Here is a 23,357-nt window from a genome sequence, read left to right as displayed (position 1 = left end):
CACAAGACAAAATAGGGTCCAGTGTGTGTCCACGTCCCTGTGTGGGTCCAGACACCCACTGCAGGAAGTCAAAAGAATCACTTTCAACTGTCAAGACAAAGATGTTGTTTATGAGGGCTGGAAAAAGCACAATATATACAATACTGATTTAAAAAGGCATGCACTTTCTACCATGCTTTATATATAGTAAGTAGTCTTACAAGTGTTGGTCTCCTGTGAATGTGTAGTGATCCTGCTGCCAAAGGGGTGGATGGAGTCATTCAGGGCCTGAGGACAGTCATGACTGTTACTGTAGCTCGGGTATGTCATGCCATCCAGCGGCTGTTTGCTGTGTGTCTGGCTCAGCAGGGTGTTGAGGCTGTTGTAGAGGCTGGCACTGAGGCCGAGGTTGGTCGAATAGGTGGAACTGTGCAGGGGGTCTTCGTGGTTTTTTCTTGGCATGGAGAGAGGATGCTGGTGCTGGTTGTTGTTGGTGGTCTGGTGGAGGTGGTTCTGTTGGAGTGAGGTGAGCAAAGCTGCCTCATTCTTGTACACTGAACAGTTGCCATCCAGGCTCCCTGAGCGGCTGTGGGTAGACCCCTGGGACATCAAAATGACATGAAATAGAAGGAGAGGTGACAAATTCTTTTGGCTTTATTTTTTCTATCGTTCCTAGTTTTGTTTTCATTTATTTATGTATTTATCTATTTTGTTACTTGAATCTTTCTGTACTTTTATCCCCTGCATTAATGCACTTTCCCGTATCATCTCCTGCTTCCTGAATTACCTTGTATTCACCCAGTGGAATCATAACAGGCAGGCTGCTCTGGCGGCTATGTCTCCAGCTCTGGAGCAGTCTCTGTTGCGCTTCGATCTTCTCCTTCTCCCTCTCTACACTCCTCTGACCCTCCCTCAGTCTGTCCAGATTTTGCTGGTACTCCAGCAGCTGGGCCTCCAGCTCCTCACGCTCACAGCGCAGCCGCTCAGCTTCCAGAAGACACTGCTGCTCCCGCTGCTCCAGCAAAGTCTCCTGTTCACTCTGCAAGCATGCAAGGCTTATTATTCTACTGTTGTAACAGACCTCATACATTGCTTAGGTCTAAAGATTAATACTATACTTGAAACTTAAGCACTTTAACTACAACTTGGGTTTTAAGTTGAGGTTTTGAAAGCAGGTAACAGCCTTTTTGACCTGTTCTATATTAGCACTTAGTAAAATATAACCATGGCAACAGCAGCGCAGGAAATTGAATAAGATAACAGAAAATGGCAGATGCACATGCAGCTATGAAAATGAGGTTACAACACATGTTTAAAAATATCTTATCTTGAAAAAGAAATTCACAGGTCACACATTTTGCTCGTATGTGACATGTTTCCTGTTTTTGTTACTGAAATTTGAAGTAATTATAGAAAATGTAAAATGTATTTTATTTATCAAGAGTCTAGTGTCTCATCTAGCACTGCAGTTTGCTTTTGTTTGCTTTAATTAAATGTGATCTATTTATAACCTGGTAAAGATCAAAGAAATGGGCGTAGACCAATGACTGTTTTCTACATTGGCGTAGACTCATAACTAAACCGAGCTTTTTTCTGCCACACCAAACTATCATGAAACAAAGAGAGAGACCAGAAAGACAAGTGACTGAGAAACATAAAATCAATTTTAAAGAACACGAGCATGAAGCTAACCTGTTGTTTCTCTCTGGCCAGACACTCTTTGTCCCAACGTTGTTGCTCTTGTTTCAGCTTCACCTGGAGTTTCTGCACCTCATCCACCTCTTCTTTCTTCCTCTCTAAACCCTTCTTTTCCACTTCCTCTTTTTTCTTCTCAATACTCCTCTGCTTCTCCTGCTCCTGGACAACAATATATGTGTTGACATAACTCTAAAATCTCAGCTTCCTCAAAACGTGTAAGGTTTTACATTGAGAAAATGTTTTCAGTGGGTATGATGTGACTGATACCAGGCTGCTTTGAAGGGAGGCGAGGGTTCGGAGCTGAGGTCCTTCTCCCTCCTGAAGAAGGAGCTGGTGGACTTCATAGCAGCTGTCCTGGAGGGTCACAGCTGCCTGCAAACATAAGGAGACAACTAATCACCTTCTGGTTACTAAATGTAACATAAGCATCATCATACAGTCCTGATCAAAAGTTTAAGACCACTTAAAAAATGGCAAAAAAAATCTAATTTGCATGGTTGGATCTTAACAAGGTTCCAAGTAGCGCTTAAACATGCAAAAAGAAGAAATGAGAGTGAGACAAAGCATTTTTATGAGCATGCGATTTATTAAAAGGAACGCTTAAACTCAAACAGGTTTTACAGCTTTACAGAGGTAGGACCACGCCTCTACCTCAGATGCCGTCTCACGGTTATGGGGCTGGAGTCGGCACCAGGAATGGGCTTAATTTCAAGGATTGTCCAGTGTCTTGACGGACAGCCAATTGGATCCTCCAGCTCAGTGCTGGTGAAATTTTTGGGGGGTCTTCCACTTGACTTTTTTGTTCCATAACCCTCATTTAAAAAATTCCACATGACTGTCTTACTCCGTCCCACCTCAGTAGCATTGGACCCCGCTTATGCAGTTCAACAACCCAACCACATTCAAAAAGGGAATCTTTTTTGCCTTTGCAAACAAACGTCACGACAGTGTGACTACCTGGCAGAATTTGGCCTTTAAAAGTCATGTGGTCCTAAAACTTTGATCAGCTGTAAAACAGCCTGTTTCAGTTTAAGCATTGTTTTCAATAAATTGCATGCTCGGAAAAGTGTTTTGTCTCACTCTCATTTCTTCTTGTTGCACGTTCAAGCTTGACTTGGAACCTTGCTAAGATCCAAAAATGCAAAATATGATTTTTTTGCAATTTTTCAAGTGGTGTTAAACTTTTGATCGGGACTGTATTAAGGCTTTATTAGATGCACAGTCTTTGAAATCCCTTATCTATATCTATCTACAACCTTTTAAATACCTCTTTATTTTAGAGTCTGAAAATGTAAGTTATGGCAGATTACATATTCACTATTTAGCAAAAGAAAACAGTAAAAGTTCCTGAGAGATTTATTTCTGTCTGAGTTAACATAAAAACAGTTGTGTGTGTTATAAGTATTTTAGCTGAACTGTTTTATTCTTATATCACATAAAATATACAGTCTTTCAATCAATTAGGTAAAATATTTGTTCTTCTCACCTGTAGACTGTATAGAAGTTGGGTCAGGCTCTGGACACTCTCTGCCACCTACAAAAAACAATGGGTCAGTACAGTGAAACAGTAATGTATATTAATCCATCAACAAACACTGTTCATTGGGGACTAAAGAGGTTGAACCTTCACCAGTGTCCCTTTGTTCTCTCCTTTTCTCAGCTCAACAGCGGAGCTCCACAACGAATTGTCCATCCCGGCTAATTCACTGTCAGATCCAAGAGAGGTGGAGCTCATGCTTAGCGTGCTCAGATAATCCGCTGTAGGGACAAGGGAAGGAGATGTGATAGCTTGCATATATGCAATGTGGTCAAAAAATTACAGTAGACATTACAGTAGACACTGACACATCAGCTGCAGTGTGACACATATCCCAGAAAATGTAATGCTGCAGTGTCTGCCAGTGACTCACGCTCAGAGGGAGACTCCTGAATGCTGCTGCCGTGGCTGTTATAACTGCAGCACTCAGGGCCTCGGACAGGAGAGCTCTGACTCTGCACAGCGATGCCATCACGAGCCTGGAGAATGGTGATCAGGTTTTCAGCTGGAGGAAAGGCAAATTTTGGTCAAAACTTAATGTCTTGAAACACTTTTATTTCAATTTATTTGTTGTTTCCTACATTAGCGTGCGATACATAGACTTTTTTATAATTTGCTAATTTATTCAAGTTTGTAATACTAATTAATATACTTGTTAAAACAAATAATTTCGTTATAAGAAATCAACTAAACTTATATTACAACATTAAAATATTATTTCCCAAGAACATTTCTTTATTTAGAATGCTCTCCAAAATCAAAAATTGCAGCCACACTGGACCTTTTATACCTTCTCTGAGTGCAGCTGTGAGCAGTGAAGAGGCCTGTCTTGGTGTCTCACTGTCGGTGTACGGTACTGATTCTACCAGCAGGTGGCGATGTGGTACGGGTTCTGGTGACTGGAGGGTTAATTCTGTAAGATCAGCATAAAGCTGTAACTTCTCCTCCAGGCTGTTGCAGATTCGTTGGTCCTGACCCAACAGCGTTTCTACACAAAATGAACGAAAAGATTACGAAGGAATGGGTCTTGTTATGCTTCATAACTGCACAAACTCTCTGTGATATGAACAAATAAACTCTAAAGTCATCTTCTGGTCTCAAACACACTTTCCTTTTTTACCTTGGAACTTGGTGATCTTCTGAATTCTCATTTCTGCAGCTTGCCTGGCTTCCTCGGTCTCAGCACTTCGCTCATCTTCCTCCTCTTCCTCAGGACAGCTAGTAATTTGTGACAATCGTTAACACACATTAACCGGACCTACACACGGCGTCTAAGCTGCACAAACACTCTAGTATGACTTGAATCACATGTGCTTACACTTACCTCTCTACAGCTTGTCGAATGTGTCTCATCCATGCATTCCTCTCCTCTCTGCTGGTGGTATGAACTTCATACATCTCTGGCCCCGCTGAGGATGCAGAGATGAGAAACATCCCTCTCTCTTCATTGGCAACTTCTCTGACGATGAGCTTTTGTAGTGGGATTACTGGAGGCTTCTGGTCCTGTAGGTTGAACCAAATTGGTTAATAGACAGAGACACATGGACAGACAGTTGAATGTAGTTTCTTTGATTTAAAAGATTTCTTTTTTTCAGGGGGAGGGGTTGATGTTTACCACAGCAGCAAATATGAAGCGCTGATCTTTCTCTTGCAGGAAAACTAGAATGTCAGTGAGCAAAAGAGCCAACGTGTCTGAAAAGAGAAGTGTGGACACAAATAGTTTGATTGTCTAAAACCTAAATAAACAACACATCATAGATCCTGATATGATTTCATATCCACCTTTCAGACGTCCTGTGGCTGTTTTCCAGTAGACCAGCCCTTTGTGCTGCAGATCCCTATGTTTGCTGTGCAGGTCCTGTTTGCGAAACACCTTGCCATTCTTGAGCTTGGCAAAGCTTTTGTTCTCCAGCCGGGCCAGCACTTCCTGAAGCTCCTGAAACTTCTCATATTTATTTACAGTCAGGTCCACTGCTGCAACAACATCACGGATCTGAGCCAGGGCAGTTGACAGGTCAGAGTGTTCTATACTTCCCTCTACGAACAGAAACAATAGCCAGAGGTCATATGAATAATCCATTTTGCAAAACAGCTTTTCAATAATGCTGACAGTTGGTTACAATATTTGGTAAATGGCAGCTTTTTGTTACGATCTCTTAACTGATAACAGACAAATAAGCAGCATTAAAATGTATTTAAAAAGATTTCCGTTTTAGGTCTTTATATCAATAATTTTTTAAGAAGTGGTCTAAAATGCTAAACCTTTAGGTCAACATTTTGTTATGCAATCACTAAAACTTCCTCTTGCTTTTCATTTGTTCTTCTGCTTTCAACAAATATGCAACAGACTTAACATTTGCATATCTGCAGTTTTGCACAAGTCACAGTAGAGTAGACCCACCCTTGGTATACTGTAATATCCTCTCCAGCAGCACTGGGTACTTGGTGATGCGCTGAGTTACAAGCAGGATAAATTCTGGGACCTCTCTTCGTCTGACCAGAGAGTTATTGCTCTGTTGCTGTGAGAGACAAAGAATTTTAGCTGCTCAAAATATTTAACTATAATATAACTAATTAAAAAAACAGTGGATCTGGATTCAGGGGCTTACCCTGACAAAGTTTTGAAGTTTCTTGTTCTGTTGCTGTAGCTCTTTGAAGACGTTGACAGCTTCGATGTGGTGACTGCAGAACTCTCCATACAAGTTTTTCATCTTCTCAGCATTTTCATCTGAGAACTGAGAGAGACAAGATGCTGAGCACAGACGTCCATCTGAGTATATTTATTTTACATAACTAAATATCAACTAACCTGCTGAAGCAGTATATCTCCAATCCTGTGGATGATGTAATTTTGGGAGTTCTCTGTTTGGGTTTCAGCCTGTCTGCGTTCCTGCAGAGCTCTGAAGAGGTTCCTGTGGAAGACCAGCAGGGGATCCAAACAGGGGAAAATCCGGGCCACACAGTCCCAATCCAGCTGCAGCTCCTCCAGCATGCCTCTCCTGAACACCTCCGACATGACCGTCAGGGTCTGGATATGGTGCAGCTCGGTCTGCATCAGCTCTGAAAGAGGACAGCCAAACTGGGTAACGGATACTGAAATATCTGGCAGTGTTTATGTTTCAAACTGTAGATGCAATGTTTAGTTTGGCAAAGGTTTTTCACAGGCTGAAAATAAACTATCTTAGCTTCACAGGATTTTGATATGTTAACACACAAAGGTTGACAACACTGGTGGTACAAGTAATAATGAAACACATTTCTTTGGAAACTGCAAAAAAGTTAGCTTTTCACTCAGCCCACAGAATCCAACATAATCAGCTATATGATTACAGATGCCGTTTGTATGGTATACAGTGCTTTTATATAAAATATTAAAACAGTATTGTTAATTTATTGTTAATTCCAGGCCGCCTGGATTTTCTCACCATAAATAACATCCTGGCGTTTGATTGTGTGTCTGTCGTGTTGCCTACAAAATTCGGCAGTGACTGCAAGACTCCATGACTCTGCTTCAAGTCCCAGCAGGTCAGCGGACAGGTCGCTCAGTAAAGGAGCATCAACAGTATCTACATGAATGAAAGTGATGAATAGCGTCTTATTTCTGGATCACTATTACAACTGATGCATGTACCAAGCCTCTCTGTTCTTCCTCACCTTGTGTGGTGATTGGCAGGTCGATGGCTGGGGGAGTCGTTGTGACTGGTGTCCCGTCATCAGACAGTGAGCTAATAGTGCAAGTTGGAGCAGCACACTCAGAGTCCGCACCTGCTGAGTCGCTCAGCCGTCTGAGGGAAAGAGAGCCAGGTCAGAAGAGCCTGTGTGAAAATCTAGGTTTCATTTATTTTTAGGCATACTAAAATAGAGTCTGGTTTTTGGAAGTCTCAATTGTGTCCATCCATCCGCTTCCGTTTATCCTTTTCAGGGTCGCGGGGGGCGCTGGAGCCTATCCCAGCTGTCGTAGGGCACAGAATACATTTTTTTTCATTTCCAGATGTTTTTTCTACTCCTGGATCTATGTGACATCAATATGAGGGAGTATTCCCAATGTGGTCATCTCAGATAGACAGCTCTGACTGGGAGTACAGAATCCCTATCAACCTGTTGTTCAGACCTTCTGTTTGTCAGGGCCAGCCAATCAGAAGAAAACTGGCTTAAAGGGAGGGGAAGCTACAATGGCTTGTTTCAGATGGTGGATGAACTATGGATGAACCTAGAAATCATGGAAAACATCTCTAAAAGAATATGAGAGTAAAAACATGGAGCTGGAAATAGGCATAATAGGTCACCTTTAAAAGTAAACAAATTGAATTAAAAGACAAAATTAATGCAGTTCATTCATTCTTAATGCTTTTTTCATACCGGTGGTAATATTCTTCTTTTCCCAGATCATAACCAGCCTACCTGCTGTCTGCAGAGATAGAGAGGCTTTTAGTAAGCGGTGCGACTGTTTCTTTTTTTTCTCTGTTCATTGTTGGAAGCGAAGAGGACGGGCAGGAAGAAGAAGAGAAAATGGAGGATGGAGGGTTTTCTTTAACAGGGTCTAAAAAGGAAGATCAAATGGAGGAGAAATACGTCATACACTGGAAGCTTTCCCACTCTACAAATAAATATTGCGTGTTTGTTTAGTATTCAGATGTTTTGTTTATATCTATGTAGTCACTGCTATAAAATTTACAGGATCATTAAACTGTTATAATCTTTCACTGTTTAACTGCAGTTTGATTACAGATGTGACAATACATTGCAGATGTTGACACCTCTGTCTAATACCAAGCACTCAAAGAAGACAGAAAGCTTAAACTGAAGAAATAAAATGATCATGTTAGTGCAAATAGAGCACTCAACCCGTGTTCTCATGCACACGTAAACACAATCCAGACCAGATCCCCCACTGAGGTAGATTAAAATTTAACTTTTTCTTTTTTTTAAACAGGAAAGAAAAACAACAGAAGAGGAATGATGAGGGGTGAAGAGCAATGGCTTACTTATCTACTACAGGACAAGGGAGGACAGGTGAAAACTAAATGAATCAAAGACAAAGGGAGGAGCAGTGGGGGCACTCACTCTGTGGGAGAGAAAAGGCCTTGCTCTTCATCAGCAATGCATTCCTGTCTTGCAGTTTCTGGAAATATATAATCATATCGCCACCATAAGTTGTAAATCTGTGTGTTTTTGCTTTGAATAACAGGAGGATGTGGTTGTAATCACAACAAATTTAGTCAAAACTGGAATCAGTTAAAGAGAAACATGCTGGGAGATATTGTACTTATGCATGACTAATTTGTGATATCAACACATTCCCGGAGTTCCTTTGTCACCATGTCCAGGAATTTACTCTTCCTGTGGAAAAAAGTACCCACTTTCACTCTGCTCGTCTTTACTAAAGTAACTGACTCCTTTTTCTTCGTTTTCCTTCTTTTCTTGCATTTTGCCCTCTTTAGACAACAAAAAAAGGGGTGATAAGAGACACAGGAAAACACAAAGGGAATGATTAAAACTAGATAACTAGCTACAACACAGTAACAGACTGAGTGACAGATTTCTGGTTTAGCTAGCATGTACTTAAATGCAATCTGTGGATTTTGGGTCCAAATAGTGCTACACAACAATGTTTTTAGGAGTGTTTGTGTGCACATGTGGGCAGTGGTTTGACATCATTCTGCTAGCTGACATTGAACACAGATGTAAATAATGAACGCAAAACAACCAGTATAAAGGAGGGGGGAACAACTAAGCTGTAGTGCCTCTTCACTTCACTGTGCAATACCTTTTGTGCAATACTTTTTGTTAATAGTCAACGGTGCAATAGACCTCAATACTTGAAATGTGCAATTCACTTGTATTTTTATTTTCATTCCTATTTATTCTATTTATCCCCTTCGTATATTTTATTTATATATGTCTCTGTATTTATATATGTGTGTGTATATATATATAATATTCTGCTCACGCTCTGTAACTTCTGTCGGTGCTGTGCTTTTGGAAACCGAATTTCCCAGAAGAACCCACCCGAGGGATTAATAAAGTTTTATCTTATCTTATCTTATCTTATAAACACGTGTTTTACATACCAAACGTGTTTGCTAGATGTAAAAGTAAATGAATGTGTTGTTTAATGCATAGGGCATAAAATCTCTTTCTACAGCATTGTGGTCTGTTCAGGTAATAAAGGGTCACTACAGTGATGGACAATCTACAAGTTAACACCTGGTGCAGCAAAGGAAAAGCTGTACTTACAATCCAGAGTGTAGGTCAAGCTTTAGTAATGTCAGAGCCTACAGTTTCCATAACACCATCTATTTATACAGGCTGACTAGTGCTAACTAAAAGTGCCTGACCTATTTTTGTAAAACTGACTTCATCCCTGGCTGACCGTGTAAGCCATACAGAAACAGACAAAGACTTTGTCCCCAAGAAGTCAGCTGACAAATGAAAACATGCAACATTAAAAAAAAAAAACAAAAAACAAAAAAAGAGGTAGGACTTTATATTCTGCCAAATATAAAATAACAACATTGTTAACTATGTTAAAACAGCACATCAAATATGAAGCAGTCTGTCACCAGCAGCTGTTTCTTTTTCTTTTTTTACATTTGTGAAGCTCTCTGGCTTGACTTCTTTCTTTTGTAAAACTATTTTTAAATCAATAACCTTGCTTATTTGCTCTGAGTGCAAACGAGGTGCATTGTGTCAATGATTACCTTTGCACAGGCTGCAACAGACTCCCGACAGTTCTTATGAACATTCAGTAAACAGTCTGCAGACAAGCACATATAAAATATCAGTTAATTCCATGAACTGAGTTATTACAACATATGTGAATCCAGTATCCAGATGGCAGACAAACTGTTGTTTGTCACTAAAAATGTTGACTTTATGAAAGAAAAAAAAAAATGACTTCATGTCTTATACTGAACAAAACATCACAGCAGCACGTGCAAAGAGATTTAAACAAATCCAAAACAGTTCAGCCACCACAGGACATAAAACAACATCAGCACTGACAGTGTAATACTTACTGGAGCACTGCAACAGCTCCTTCCCAGAAACAGGCTTATCACAGGCCACACAAAGAGCAGGACCAGATGGAGACACAGGAACAAACTGATGACCATTAGGAGTGACTGACTTCTCCTTTCCCTCCTTCATCTCTTTACCCTTCACCTGAGAGGCAAATGATACATATTTTTTAAATTTGCTCATTCAGCTGACAGTTATTGCAGATAATGCCATAATAACATGCAAAGCAGGAGAGTAGAAATAAGATGACTCGTTGCAGCAGGCAAAAAAGAGGCTTAAAGCGGCCATCTTCTTGCTGAAAAACACCTGTTAAAGTGAAGTTAGTTGAGATAAAGGGGCCTCTGAGTGAGCCTTTTTGTTTACTTTGTTAAGGTCCATTGGGACTGCTGCTGTTATGGTGCTTTATCATTAGGGGGCACTGGGTTGGAGGGGAGGGGGGTGTCTTCAGTGTATGCTGCGATAGAAGAATGTTTATTATCTTTTGAAACTTTGCAAGGAGGTCTAGAAAATGTGTTTGTTTTCTGAGTCTTCATGTGCATTGTGTTTCCGTAAATATAGGGAAACACTGTCGTTAAAGACATGCACATCCTTAAAGACAAGCACATATGTTCACAAGATTAGGAGTGCAGCACAGAATGTGTTTTGGTTCCCCATGCTGTGTGTGTATGGAGCGGGGGTCTACATGTTATGTAAGAGAATATTTTCACTGTGTCTTGTTGCTAAGACCTGAAGAGGGAGAGAATTTTCTGCTTCACCAAATAAAGGCTTGTGCTCAGACAATGGCCCCCCAGCACAAGAATTCCGACCTGGCATGTCTGAGATGTGGTAAACTTTTACTGCACTGCTTTTAGAAGCCTTTAAGCCGTGTGTGTATTTTTTTTTTTAATCGTAACCTTTAACTGTAGGCATTTTTAATGACATTTGAGTAGATCTGAAATCACAGCCAGCATGAATTAGAAAGTCCACTTCACTGTCTCACCTTAGTCTTGCTGCGAGTGCTCGACATCCTGCTCTTGAGGAAGCTGAAGGTCCGGCTGACTTTGTACTTCTCTGACTCGACCTTAGATGGGATTATGTATTTATCCCAGTCCTCATCCTCGATCCTGTTTTAGTGTAAATGCTTTAGTCAGAGGTCATTACAACTCCTCACTGCAGTACTACCATCCAACATGCACACACTAACAAAAACACATAATTTTAGTAGTTTAATAGACTAAAGAGAGCATAATAAGGTACACTGGTATCATGCTGGAATGAAAGAATGTCCAGACAGTCTTCCAGGACCCCTAGTCTACGGATTATTACTCTTCACAACATGCTCGGCATGCTTGGAAGTCACTATGGACTCTAGTGCATGCTATTTATAGTATGACCTTGCCAAAATGCAATTAATACGTGTCATCTATTTTCAGCGAGTTATGCTAGTTACATTGGACATTCTAGGTGAAAGGCAACAATGACAGAACGTAAAAAAAACAACCATGCATTATCACATCAAACCTACAGCAGCCACCCGTCATAAGAAGTGTTAATATAATCTGCTTCTGCAGATTCCTACATCATCTGATGCAGCTGGGAAAAAACCTACATGGTTAATGGATGAGCTTGGGAACGGTCGCACAGCGGGGTTAAAATGACTTAAGCCACACATGCACATGTGAGGCCATTTAGGTGAATAACATACTCTTTGAGGAACTCTGTGAGGGTGAGGTGTTCGAGTGGTGCGCTGCTCTCCTCCTCTGCTGACTGGGCCCGCTTACGGAAACCCAAAACCCTGCATGGATATAAAGCACCTCAGGCCAAGTTGTTGTGTCTCTTCTCATCAGGTAACTCAAAATGCCAATAATATTCTAAAGTCTACAAGTCATTCCTAGAACAGTGTGGGAATGGAAAATTAAGATAATTACAGGTTTTGCAATGAAGAGTTACACTGATGTTTGTATTATCTGCTATTTTAGTTGAACATTTAAATATTAACCAGCGCTTTTTGGGCAGTGGTAGTTAAATCAGATGGATTCTGATATCGTAAAGGACAAAAACAGTTGGTGAGTCTAATCAGGTTGGTGTGGTTATATAAATGTAATTTATCCTAATACAATAATCTAACGGTGTAATATAATTTGATTGCCTAATATGATCTTCTACAGTGTTTCCTCTGTTAGCAATGGTTGTTAGAAAACAAAATATATTAGCACATGATGAATTTATGAGGCAATGAGATGAAATCGATGATAAAATGGATATGGATAGAAGCATTTATTAAATGAAATCAAAACAAGCAATGTTACTACAGTGGTCCCCAACCTTTTTTCTGCCCTGTCAGATGGATACAAGAGCCCCTCATCAGCACCACGTACAAATGTGTTCATTTGACCTCAGTTTAACCTGGACCAGGACTACTTTTAGCTTATCAATTACCCTAACCCCATTCAGCTTCCATTCAGGCATACATAAGCCAGGGACATTTTCTATCACATGGGATCACGAGGACTAGTAGGCTAGATTAGCAAACTATCTCAACCATTTTTCCATAACTACCGGCGTACCATTTCAACTATTTACTTTAAATAGCAGCTACTTCATTTAACTGCTATCCATTATGTTTAGTGACCAGTTTCAAATGTTTATTCATTGTGTTTATTTATCCAAGAGCCTATCTTATAATCTCGGCTATTTATTTAAACTGTTAGCAAACAATTTATATAGCTGACAACACTTTTAGCTAATCATTTTCAACCCTTTATTCATAATTTTAGCTCACTTTTTCATCTGCTTTCTAGTTATGTTTAGATATCATTTTGAGCTTTTTAGCTACTGATTTCAATTGTAACAGCCATATTTTCAGCTACCTGTTTTAAAATCAAGCTACAGTCATGTCAAAAAGAAGGTTTCCAAACAAGTCTATGCAGAATACTCAGTGCGAGTACATCCTTGCAAGAAGCTTCTCGGATTTGAAGTGAAAAAGTCCAGTTTTTTTTTTTTCCCCCAAACTCCTTAGACTATATCCTTAATACTTCCATAGAAATTAAGAAGAAGCAGCAGCCAGGTGAAGCTACTTACGATCCAATAGAGCAGGACCTGGTTTGACTGATCATCAGCAAGTGTGACCATCTCTATAAAAGAAGTTTTGTCAGGTGTCTCACAACACAATGTCACAATCTTCAGCAAATTCTCCCCAAAGTCAGGCTGTGCAATGATCAGAGAAACTAAAAACCCAAATTATACATTTTAAAGCGACAGCACTTTTGCGTGGGAACTAATTATTTGTGCAGGGTAACAGTTTCCACACAAATATTAGTAAATGAGACCCAGTGATTCCAAGCAGAGCAGCTAATATACAAAAAGGATTGCTGAAAAGGAAAAGAATCAAGGTGTTGCAACGGCCCTGTCAAAGTCCAGACTTCAACCCCAAAGAAATGCTGAAGTGGAACCTTAAGAAAACTGTGCATAAACAAATAACTGCAAACTTCAATAGGTCAAGATTCCTCTGCAACAATGCGAAAAACTGATAAAGTCATAGAAAAAATTATCACTTCAAGTTACTGCTGCTAAAGAATGCACATGGGATGTACTCCGTTTTTCGGTAGACTGCATAGTCTTTTTCACATGACTGTACTTTAACCACTTTTCACTTCTTGTTGAGATAAATGATTAAAATCTATTTTAATCAGTTCTGCATGTATTTTGGCTCTGCATGCTGTTTAGCTTTGATTAGCTACCCCGGGAAGCACTTGTACACAATGGTTGGGAATCCCTGCGTTACAGAGCAGGAATGTTAAGCAAATGTTAATTCATAGTAACTGTTAAAATCTCTATCCAAGATAAATACTACAGTATGTGCATGCTTCCCTTTCAACATCATTGATGTGGTCTAGAATTTTGCAAAATGTTTGTGAGGTCTGACATACAAGAAAGCCCTGAGTTTTACTGTTTACTCAGGGTTATTTTGAGGTTGTAATCAGAGAATATGCTGGCCCCAGCCTCACAACAGGAAGCATGTCACATCCTGTGCACTTAGACACCAACCACAGGTTTAAATCTAGGGAAACACATACACACACACACACAGACCCCCATGTAAACCAATCACTAATCACTGGTCAGCACTGTTGCCTAAAAAGGGAGGAACCTCTGAGCAGGACCCTACACAGTTGAGTGGTTCTTGCCTGAGCTCATGAAATGACACACTGGCTTTACCTCTTTTCTCTGGGCGTCTCAGTCAAGTTGAATGTTCTCTGCTCTGTAATCGACAACAAGGACAAGCATATCAGTATGCCAGACATAGATGTCAATACGTTTGAAAACAGTGCATAGATCCAAAGTGAATCAGCAGAGAGGGTTAAAAAATCTTCCCCATTTAAAATTGAGTCAGAAACTAATATAGAGATCATGGAAAGAGTCTGGAGCCAGCAAACCCCTACAGAGAAAGAACAAACACAGCAGCAAGTCTTGCCTCGAAAAACCAGATGATAGCAACGATGGAAAAAGGGAAAAAAACAAAGAGGAGAAACGCAACATGTACCCAAATGGAAGAATAACAAAAGCTTCAGGACAGGAACAATTCTGCTATTAGATGATCTAAAGGAGATCTTCATTCTTCCAATGCCCCAGTCCTCTTTTGCTCAGTCATTTTTTATATAAGGCAGGAGAACTACTATTTTATTACAAAAAAAAATCTTAATTAGTTTTAGAGAAAACTGTGCATGTAAGTGTACCAAAAATTAAATCCCACAGAAGATGCAGAGCTGCACAATTTATGCAACAATGACAAACATGTTTTTTGTTTGTGTGAAAACATCTGGAAAAATCCTTTTACAACACAAAGTGTAGTAAAATGATTTTGCTTCTCACGAGTTCCTCTTGCAGGTTTTTCAGCTTTGCACAAATATACTTTTTACAGTGTGTCATAAAAAAGTTTATAGATACCAGATATGAATTTTAATTGTGCAGCCCTGCCCCACGGTTCACCAGAAAGAAAATGAAAAGCTTTTTTCCGACCAGCCCGTAGTATTCAAGCTGTTGCTTGACGTCTTTCTTGTACTTACTAACTTGGTTGAGACGAGAGAGGGATTTAGAAAGAGATAAAGCCTGAAGTAGAGAACGACCGCTGCTGTTGAATGCTCCATCTACACAGGATAAAGCATGACCTTTACTTACAAACACCCTCACAAGCAGATCTATTCTGAAGCAAAGCTGACACAGATATACTTCATGGAGCTTCAGCTGATTTCTGACACCTGTCTGGTCTTCCCATTGTTGAACATGTGGCACATTTGTCCATTCAGCTGCCTCTTGGGAACTATCGGGCAAAGGGGGCAAAGTTCACTCACCTTCTTCCAAATCAGTGATTGTTGCATCGCGGTTTAGCAGTGGCCGTGACGGCTTTGCTTTAGGGGAGGAGTAGGAGTAGGAGCGAAGACGGACCTCAGCCTCCTCTGGGCTCTAGGTGAGAAAACAAATCACAACAGTAATTAGAAGTTCACAGATTCAATCCTGTGAACAGCAAAATCAGAGTGCATCAGAAACCTGCAGGACAAACAGACCAATAGACTCTGCCCTTTCGTCCATGTTATTGAGCTGTTTATAGTCTTGGCTTATTTACTAAAGATTGTAAGGCAAAGCTGTCTCTTTTGTAATGCTTAGCATATACTGTATGACATGGGTTTTTCATTTTTTCCTACTGAAAAATTGATGATTAATTGAAAAAAAAAAACAAAACAGAAGACAATCAAGGAAAATATTCAAATGGAACAAAAACTGTGTCGAGGATATTATGGTGACTTAATAAGACACATTTTTAATTCATAGTTTATACAAGCTTATGATAATGTTTTGTGAACCAGAAGGGAAGGGGTATACCTTGGTTGATTTGTGCGTGATGTCGGATTGCGTACGACTGAAATCTGGAGAAGCGTCAAAAGAGTCTCTCTCTTCTCCTGAGCTGGAGCGCAGAGTGGACTGTTGCCTTATAGATGAGGATGGGTAGGAATGTCCCAGTATGTCCTCCTCTCCACTGTCACACTCTAGACTCGGGCTGTGCACAATCATACACACACACGGATTTAAACACACACGTGTCTAGGTTAAGGTCCTGTCATTCGCTAAAAGTGACTGACTGTTAATACTTTACTCCACATTATGTTAAGAACAAAATAAAACTGGCTATAAAGATTTACTTAAAAATCCTACTGACAGTGTAACTCTTGGCATCACACATTCACATTTGCAGAATATAGTTGGAGACAAACTGTATTCCGACAGCTATCATAAACCAGAAAAATGTGCAGAACCATAACAACACTTATTCTGATTGAAATACTAATAATAAAGTGTGCAAGGACCATAACATCACCAACTGCTCAGAAGCTCAAGTAGGAAGGGCAAGTTTTAATTCTAAACTGCAGCATTCCACAAAATAACACACTGGATCCTGATGAGCTGTAATATTTTGCAGATGGACCTCATGACCTGAGAATCAGCCCATCAACCATTGATTTTCTACCACTTATCCAGGGATGGGTTGCAGGGCAGCGGCTTAAGCAGTGAAGCCCAGCGCTCCCTTTTCCCAACCATCTCCTACAGCTCTCATCCACAGGAACCCAAGGGGTGTTCCCAGGCCAGCCAAGAGACATAATCTCTGCAGCGTGTCCTGAGTCTACCTTGGGGCTTCATTTCAGTACGACATGCCTGGAACACCTCATCCTAATCAGATGTTCAAACCACCTCAACTTCAACTGTCTCAACGTGGAGGACTAGTGGTTCTACTCTGATTCCCTGCCAAATGACTGAACTTCTCACCCTATCTCTAAGGCTCGAGCCACTCTTCACAGAAAACTCATTACAGACACAAGAAAACCTGTATCTGGATTCTCATTCTTCCATTCCATGAGACCTTCAATTCCCACCTCCAGCATTCCGAGGGAAGTGGGGATATTGAGTCTGAATGAAGGAGTCCTTTACTTTTATGGCGCTGCTGTTTATGGCATCCGCAGACTTAGTTAGCTTGTGGGATGCCGGAGGCAGCTGACAGGTAGGTGGCAGTAGGTGAAGAAAAATTTTGGGTGCGGGAGGAGTCCAGTGAGGATAAGGAACAAGATTTTTAGTCAGCCTCAAAGCCATTCTGGCAAACGCCATAGACAGTCATTATGTTCAAATCAAACATTGATGTTGACAGTTCTTTTGCCAGACTCTGCATTGCTGAAGCAATGTTCAGCAACTTCAGCATGCTTCCTGCCGCTGTCCACACCTTCACTTAAAACAATGCAGGGGAAAAAAAATTATCTTGCTGAAATTCCAAGCAAACTGGAGTCCGCTGTCTTTGTATGGATTAAATGGAAGACTGCTGATCATCCAAGTCAACAAAACCCCACAACACACTTCTGAAGTGGGTCGGAGTGATCTTTAACATAATCTCAATAGAAGAAATAGTCTAAACCTTTTCAAGAATAACTGCAATTGTGTCCTACCTCAGGCCTCGGCTTGCCTCTGTGAAGCTGCATCCTCTACGACTCAAAGAAGGAGAGCGTAGCAAGCCTGTCTGTGGCTGACGCTTGTGTGCTTCCTCAAACAAACGGAGGGCGGAAGCCAGGGGCGAGGAAGGAAAAGATGGGGAGGAAGCGAAAGGACAGGGGGGAGAGACAAGAGGGGACTGCTCTCTGTGGTTCTCCAGGCCAGAACCTTGGATTCCCCTCAGCCTGTTGTGGGGTGACGATAGGCACCGGCTCTGGGAGCAGTTCCCTGAATTAGGGGGAGTCACAGAGAACGAATCCCAGCTGGAGCTGTCAACATGAGATGCAGGGCTGACCTCCTCTTCCCCTGGAGAGCGGTATTTAATGTCAGCATCGTCCACCTGGAAAAGAAAAGTGAGAATGCAATGAGAGAGACCCCAAACTGTTCCACCAGATGATTTGCAGCTCATCCAGTGAAACGATTCACATCTTATGAGCAAAGTCTGTTGTTCATGCGCTTTTCTAAATTATATCCCTGTCATAAACTGCATTTTTCCTAATGACACTGTATAGAAAAACTTGAGCAACTCACCTGATCCACCAGCATGGCGTTGGCATACACTTGGTCTTTGCCGTGTATCATCGCTGACAGTCTGGCAGCTGCAGCCAGTGTTGGAGACGAGGCCTGGCTCTCCCTTATGGACTGGCTTTTCTCTACAGAGAGAGAAGAATGCACAGAGAGCCGGGATTTTTCAATATTACATTTAGTTTCCACAGCAACACCAAATAACTTCTCACAAACACAGGAAGTGACATAGACATCCTGGGCAGTTGCTTGTCATTGTTCAGGACTAAGAGTCTCTGTATGCGTTTGTGTGTGTATGAGTGTGTGCATGAATGTGTGTGTGCATGTGTGTGCCTCTATCTGAATGGCTCTTTGCACACACGCGTGAAAGGGCGTGCACGGAGTCGAGAGTACACATCTGTAGGCTCGTTTCTTCTCCACCCTGCCTTCGATGCAGTGGGTGAGTGGAAATAACTCCTGGTGAGCACACAGTAGCATTGAGAGGAACCCTTTCAACACAGAAGAGCCACTGTGAGCAGCAGCCTGGTTTTACTGTTAAACGGGGAAAAACACTCCTGCTCTCAAAACACGCAAAGCTCCCTCTGGGATGTTGCTCTGTATAAAGCGCACACACACTCTCCACAACTCAGTTTCTTATGAAGTATTTCAGGTTTGAAAATAACCGATTCACATAAACAGAGAAGGTAAAAATTACCAGTAATACTACACATAACAATAAACCTTTGATAAGACGCTAATGGGTACATTATCTTTTAAGAAAGTTTAAATGCTCTATACAAACTAGTTTTTTACTAATAACAACAACAATAAAATAGTCATTATTTATAGAGTACTATTAAAATGCAACTTAAAATGATAGTGGCAGCAAAATAAACACATAGGTCATAAAATCATAATTTTTTATGCGTCAGATAAAAATCCTCAAAAGCTATAAAACAGATAGAAATCAGGTGACACTGAATAGTCAGCTGCTGCTTTTAATGTGAAAAATAACCACAGTAACAATTATTTTCAAACTTACTTGCGAATTCTGACTGCTCATAAAAAATCTCTATTAAACACTAACCAGGTACACTGACTTTACTTTTTTTAATATAGTTTTTTTTTTTTTTTTTTACTGCTACTAGATAACCATCAGCAAAATGTGTGTTTCTGCCAGTGTTAGGTAATGTTACTTTTAAAAGTAACATGCTTAAAAAGCTACAAGATTATTGTTTTACATTCTGTTAACTTCCTCAAAGTGAAGGTTTCTCTTTTCTATGCCATCTCGCTAGGTGAACTACACATGTGCACAAGTAGCAGGAACAGGACAAAAAAAGCGCAAATGTTTCAGTGATTGCCTTTTTTGATTTCAAAGCATCAAAGTGAAAATGGGACGTACAGTAAAATGATTGGTTAATCGCCAAAGTAAGTCAATTTATGATTACCTGAACTGCGAAACTACCACCATTACATTACATTACTTGTTAACAAAAGAAAAAAAGTCATCAGTCTGAAGAAAGAAAACTTGTAGAGGAATTTACATTAAGCTGAAGATTCAACAGAAAAATCTAATCACACCAGCAGCTGGTGCATTTCTGGTCATAGTAACCAGAAGAGGAGGTCTCATTAGCGCAGTTACATTATTAACCTAATAATGACATTCTCACCTTGCCGTGACCGAGCTTTGCCTCCAACAGTGTCTTTGGCACTACTGTTTTAAATCTCAGCTCATCAAGCAGTTATTAAAGCAAGACTCAACATTCTTCTTTTAAAGTAAATCAATAGTTTATCCATTGTGTCCAAGCTGCCAGCACTGCAGAATAATAATAAAAAAAGGCATTCAGCAACTGTAACAGTGAATAAATCAAAGAAGAAACTGGCTGTGCTTCCTATATGCTGCAAGTTAGATAAATATGAGAGGCAAGAGGGAGCTGAGCTAACACTGATGAGGACACCAGATGATTCCCATTACATCCATGTTAAACATAAATGAATTAGCCCAAGTTTAAGTACTGCAGCATATACAGAGACGACTGCACATCACTCCAGGACAGCCAAAGTTTTTATATCTCTCAGTGAAATTCTTACATTTTTACAACCTGATTCTCCGTTGTTAAAAACGTCTGGATTCTCTTAGTTCCACCTGAAGAGATTATACTGTATATGAACCTCAAACCAAATTCACTGTACCTGCGCAAAATCACATAAAACTTTCTGCTATGTAGAAAAGGATTCGTTTTAGTCCAACATCAAATCCACAGAATGGGGTTAGATTCTGGATGTGGGTCAAACTGCTGTTTGAAAGCAGATATCATTTCATATAAACCTACTTTAGGGACTTGACAGACAGACCTAATAGTTCAGGCTCTGGGCAGGGTCCAAAGCCACAGCTGGCCGCTGTGGCCTCAATCATTCACACACCTCTGACCCATAAATTCTGGCTCAGTGAACATTACTGTCGGGCAGTGTGATCTGTGTTTAACATTAGTTAACTGGGGGAATAACAGAAGCAGGGTGTTCATATTGCCAACAAGTTACAAAAGCAAAAAGTAATTCGTCCTGCTGGAAAAGCTGTCTTTATTCCCGAGGCAGAGTAAGCAGTCAATCAGCTGTGACTTGAAAGGGGATGGTTTTTTTTTTAAAGAAAAGCAGAGCAGTATGCGGGTCTATTTATGTAGGATTTCTGCTTGCTAAAAGTAAAGCTGAAGTGATGTGATATTCAGAGCATGTCCCTTAGTGAGAAGCAACCGTATACAGTAGCAATGCCTAAAGTAGCAGCAGCGAGAAAAACAGAGACCGAGAGAGACTCTATAGCAAAACAGACAAAGACAGCAGTCAGTGCCAGGTTTCCAGACCAGGGCAGTTAAACACAGAGAGTGACCCTTCAACCCATGCACACCCCTGGGAGAGGGAGACCGAGGTAGGCAGGATGAAGAGGAGGGGGAGGCAGCGCAGCCACAAGGCTTCTTTCTCAAGGTTCACTCCTTTTAGAAGCTGTAGGGCAAAACATAAAATTCAAGATAAACATACAATAACAATGATTAATCGTATAAACACCTAGGCTTGCTTATTATAATTATAAATGGATTATTTGTTCATGCTGTTCCTTCTTTTATGATGTAACTTGCTTTACAAGGACCACACTAAACAGCTGTCACTTTGATGAGAGCTGAAAGTAAAATAACAAGCCAAGTCTCAAAGAATCGCAACAGGAGGTCTTATTACCTTATGAAAATAGGGGAGGCATTTATTTAACTTTAGTGTTCGGGACTTTTAAATCATTAGAACAATTGTCCACCAACATCCACAAAACCACTCTGAGTTATGACACCTGTGGTCAAACATCCCAATCCAAGCATCACAGGCCCATTGTATTTACAGGAAAAGGTGAAGCCAGAACGAGCCGTGCAACTCTCAGAGCAAAGAAATAAACGTCTGTCTGTGCACACCTGAAATCACATTTCACTTTGCAGGTGTATTGTTAGACCAGAAAAAAAAGAAAGTCGAAATCGAGTAGAAGCAGTTCAGTTCAGTTCAAAAAGTTGATGCAGTGCCACCGTTTCTGTTCCTCATTGAGAGAGCATGGGCCAGCAGTGTGTATAAAGCTAGCCCGTGTCAATCACAATTACAAAGCAATAACATAGATAATCTTGCAGAGGTTTATGGTGAAAGATGAGGAAAAGACAACTGGAGCTGAGCCATGACACAGCCGTGGCAGTAACATAATCTTTCCCCGTGTCTGTCTCTCTGATCCTAACTCCCTTTCTCTTTCTCGCTTCTCCCAACAACCACAGAATCACTTGTACACAAGCAACGAACTGTTTAACCACTCTGGTTTAATCATGCACTATTTTTAGCATTTAATTTAACTCTCCCATGACTAACAATGAAATAACAAATTTTTATGCCAGGATGAAGTATTAACCAGATTTTGGTTCCGTGCCTGATAATAAACCAAGACTCAATTCAACGACAGTCACTCTTTCACTGACACCTAAACAACCAATTAGAGCTATCAAGTGCAGTTCCCTGAGGCTAGGGATATGACCGCACATATTAAACAGTGGGCCTCCCATTTGCACTGCAACCTAGCAGTCACATGAGGCCACGACTTCTCAGCAGGGTTTAGATGCACACAACAGTTTGAAGATGGCGAAAGCCCCAAACCACTCAATCAGCCTCGAGTGGACATCTGACATTCCCCAACATACTGTCAGGTATCAGGTTACATCACTGGTAAACATGCAGTTAGCTCTCTCTGACAGACTCGGTGCTGCAGTGAATGTCTGTGAGTAAGAGTGTGTAATGGGAAAAGTCTAATTTTAACTTTATTGTTCCACAGTGAATGGTGAAACATGCCTGCCAACAGGGCATTTAGAAGTTAAGTCCTGAGTTTGCCAGAAGAGCTGCCTAATCTGTGTTTAAAAAGTTAACATTTTTCACTTTAAAATGATTCCACATGTTTTTCCAAATCTTTTTTTGTGTCTGTCAAACACTGCAGACATCAACATGTCAGAAATGTGTTTTAAGGACGTCAATGACAGTGAAGTGAAAAGTGAATTAAGATTTGTGGACACTCGCAGAACTATACCTGTCAAAGCGACAGAATTGCAAAACTACTTTTAAATATGTTTTTTAATGCTGCGTTACCTTTTTTCCCCATCTTCCGGCGCATCCTCATCTTGGGAAAAGAAGGCCAGGAGTAGTTGAAAGGGCAGTCGGAGTCAGAGTCCATGAGTTACGATCTTATAGAAAATCTTCATCCGAACAGTTCGATGTGTGTGATGAATAAATGAGCAGTTACGTCTATTCCCACATGGCTGAACAGACTGCGGACTAGCTGTAGCACTCACTCTCCTTTTTTTCCCCGGAGCCCTGCTGCAGACACTCTGACACTTCAGGAGTGAGCCAGCATGTTCCCCTCTGTCTCCCCCAACCACCCCTCCCCCTAAACTACTCCCCTTCCCCCTCCACAGCTCTCAACCAACTGTCCAGCAGAGCCGGGGCTGAACTCTTTCTTTTTGAGTTTCCTCTCTGTCTGCTCTTCTTACATCTGAGCAAACTTTTAGGTAACTAAGTCAGTCTCTGCCTTCTTTGCTCATATACC

The 23,357-nt window shown here is 40.8% G+C and overlaps 1 protein-coding gene across 8 annotated transcripts in view; it reads right to left on the bottom strand.

Annotated features, from left to right (window-relative positions):
- LOC146376443 (rho guanine nucleotide exchange factor 28-like) overlaps positions 1 to 23,357 on the bottom strand; it is a 42,367-nt gene that overhangs the window by 2,438 nt on the left and 16,572 nt on the right. For 3 of the 8 annotated variants that reach the window (XM_084947294.1, XM_084947293.1, XM_084947292.1), the window contains 29 exons: positions 18,275 to 18,396; positions 17,701 to 18,083; positions 16,094 to 16,268; positions 15,565 to 15,676; positions 15,280 to 15,360; positions 14,432 to 14,474; positions 11,919 to 12,008; positions 11,214 to 11,337; positions 10,234 to 10,378; positions 9,916 to 9,971; positions 8,279 to 8,336; positions 7,616 to 7,754; positions 6,869 to 6,999; positions 6,640 to 6,780; positions 6,024 to 6,274; positions 5,824 to 5,949; positions 5,616 to 5,733; positions 4,997 to 5,251; positions 4,830 to 4,906; positions 4,539 to 4,717; positions 4,335 to 4,432; positions 4,005 to 4,202; positions 3,588 to 3,719; positions 3,302 to 3,435; positions 3,164 to 3,211; positions 1,945 to 2,049; positions 1,672 to 1,836; positions 767 to 1,018; positions 201 to 579 (listed from right to left, as the gene is read on the bottom strand). In XM_084947294.1, the coding sequence (XP_084803420.1) occupies positions 201 to 579; positions 767 to 1,018; positions 1,672 to 1,836; positions 1,945 to 2,049; positions 3,164 to 3,211; positions 3,302 to 3,435; positions 3,588 to 3,719; positions 4,005 to 4,202; positions 4,335 to 4,432; positions 4,539 to 4,717; positions 4,830 to 4,906; positions 4,997 to 5,251; positions 5,616 to 5,733; positions 5,824 to 5,949; positions 6,024 to 6,274; positions 6,640 to 6,780; positions 6,869 to 6,999; positions 7,616 to 7,754; positions 8,279 to 8,336; positions 9,916 to 9,971; positions 10,234 to 10,378; positions 11,214 to 11,337; positions 11,919 to 12,008; positions 14,432 to 14,474; positions 15,280 to 15,360; positions 15,565 to 15,676; positions 16,094 to 16,268; positions 17,701 to 18,083; positions 18,275 to 18,396 (4,317 nt within the window). Of the gene's footprint in view, positions 1 to 200; positions 580 to 766; positions 1,019 to 1,671; positions 1,837 to 1,944; positions 2,050 to 3,163; positions 3,212 to 3,301; positions 3,436 to 3,587; positions 3,720 to 4,004; positions 4,203 to 4,334; positions 4,433 to 4,538; positions 4,718 to 4,829; positions 4,907 to 4,996; positions 5,252 to 5,615; positions 5,734 to 5,823; positions 5,950 to 6,023; positions 6,275 to 6,639; positions 6,781 to 6,868; positions 7,000 to 7,615; positions 7,755 to 8,278; positions 8,337 to 9,915; positions 9,972 to 10,233; positions 10,379 to 11,213; positions 11,338 to 11,918; positions 12,009 to 14,431; positions 14,475 to 15,279; positions 15,361 to 15,564; positions 15,677 to 16,093; positions 16,269 to 17,700; positions 18,084 to 18,274; positions 18,397 to 22,900; positions 23,152 to 23,357 lie in introns of those variants that run through there. The other 5 variants (XM_084947300.1, XM_084947296.1, XM_084947298.1 and 2 more) reach the window with 5 other exon arrangements.

Source organism: Perissodus microlepis, chromosome 12 (assembly GCF_051167445.1).
Source record: "Perissodus microlepis isolate ML-2025 ecotype Zambia chromosome 12, ASM5116744v1, whole genome shotgun sequence".
NCBI lineage: Eukaryota > Metazoa > Chordata > Actinopteri > Cichliformes > Cichlidae > Perissodus > Perissodus microlepis.
The sequence above is the reverse complement of the archived record's forward strand: the minus strand, read 5'-3'. Positions and strand labels throughout refer to the sequence as shown.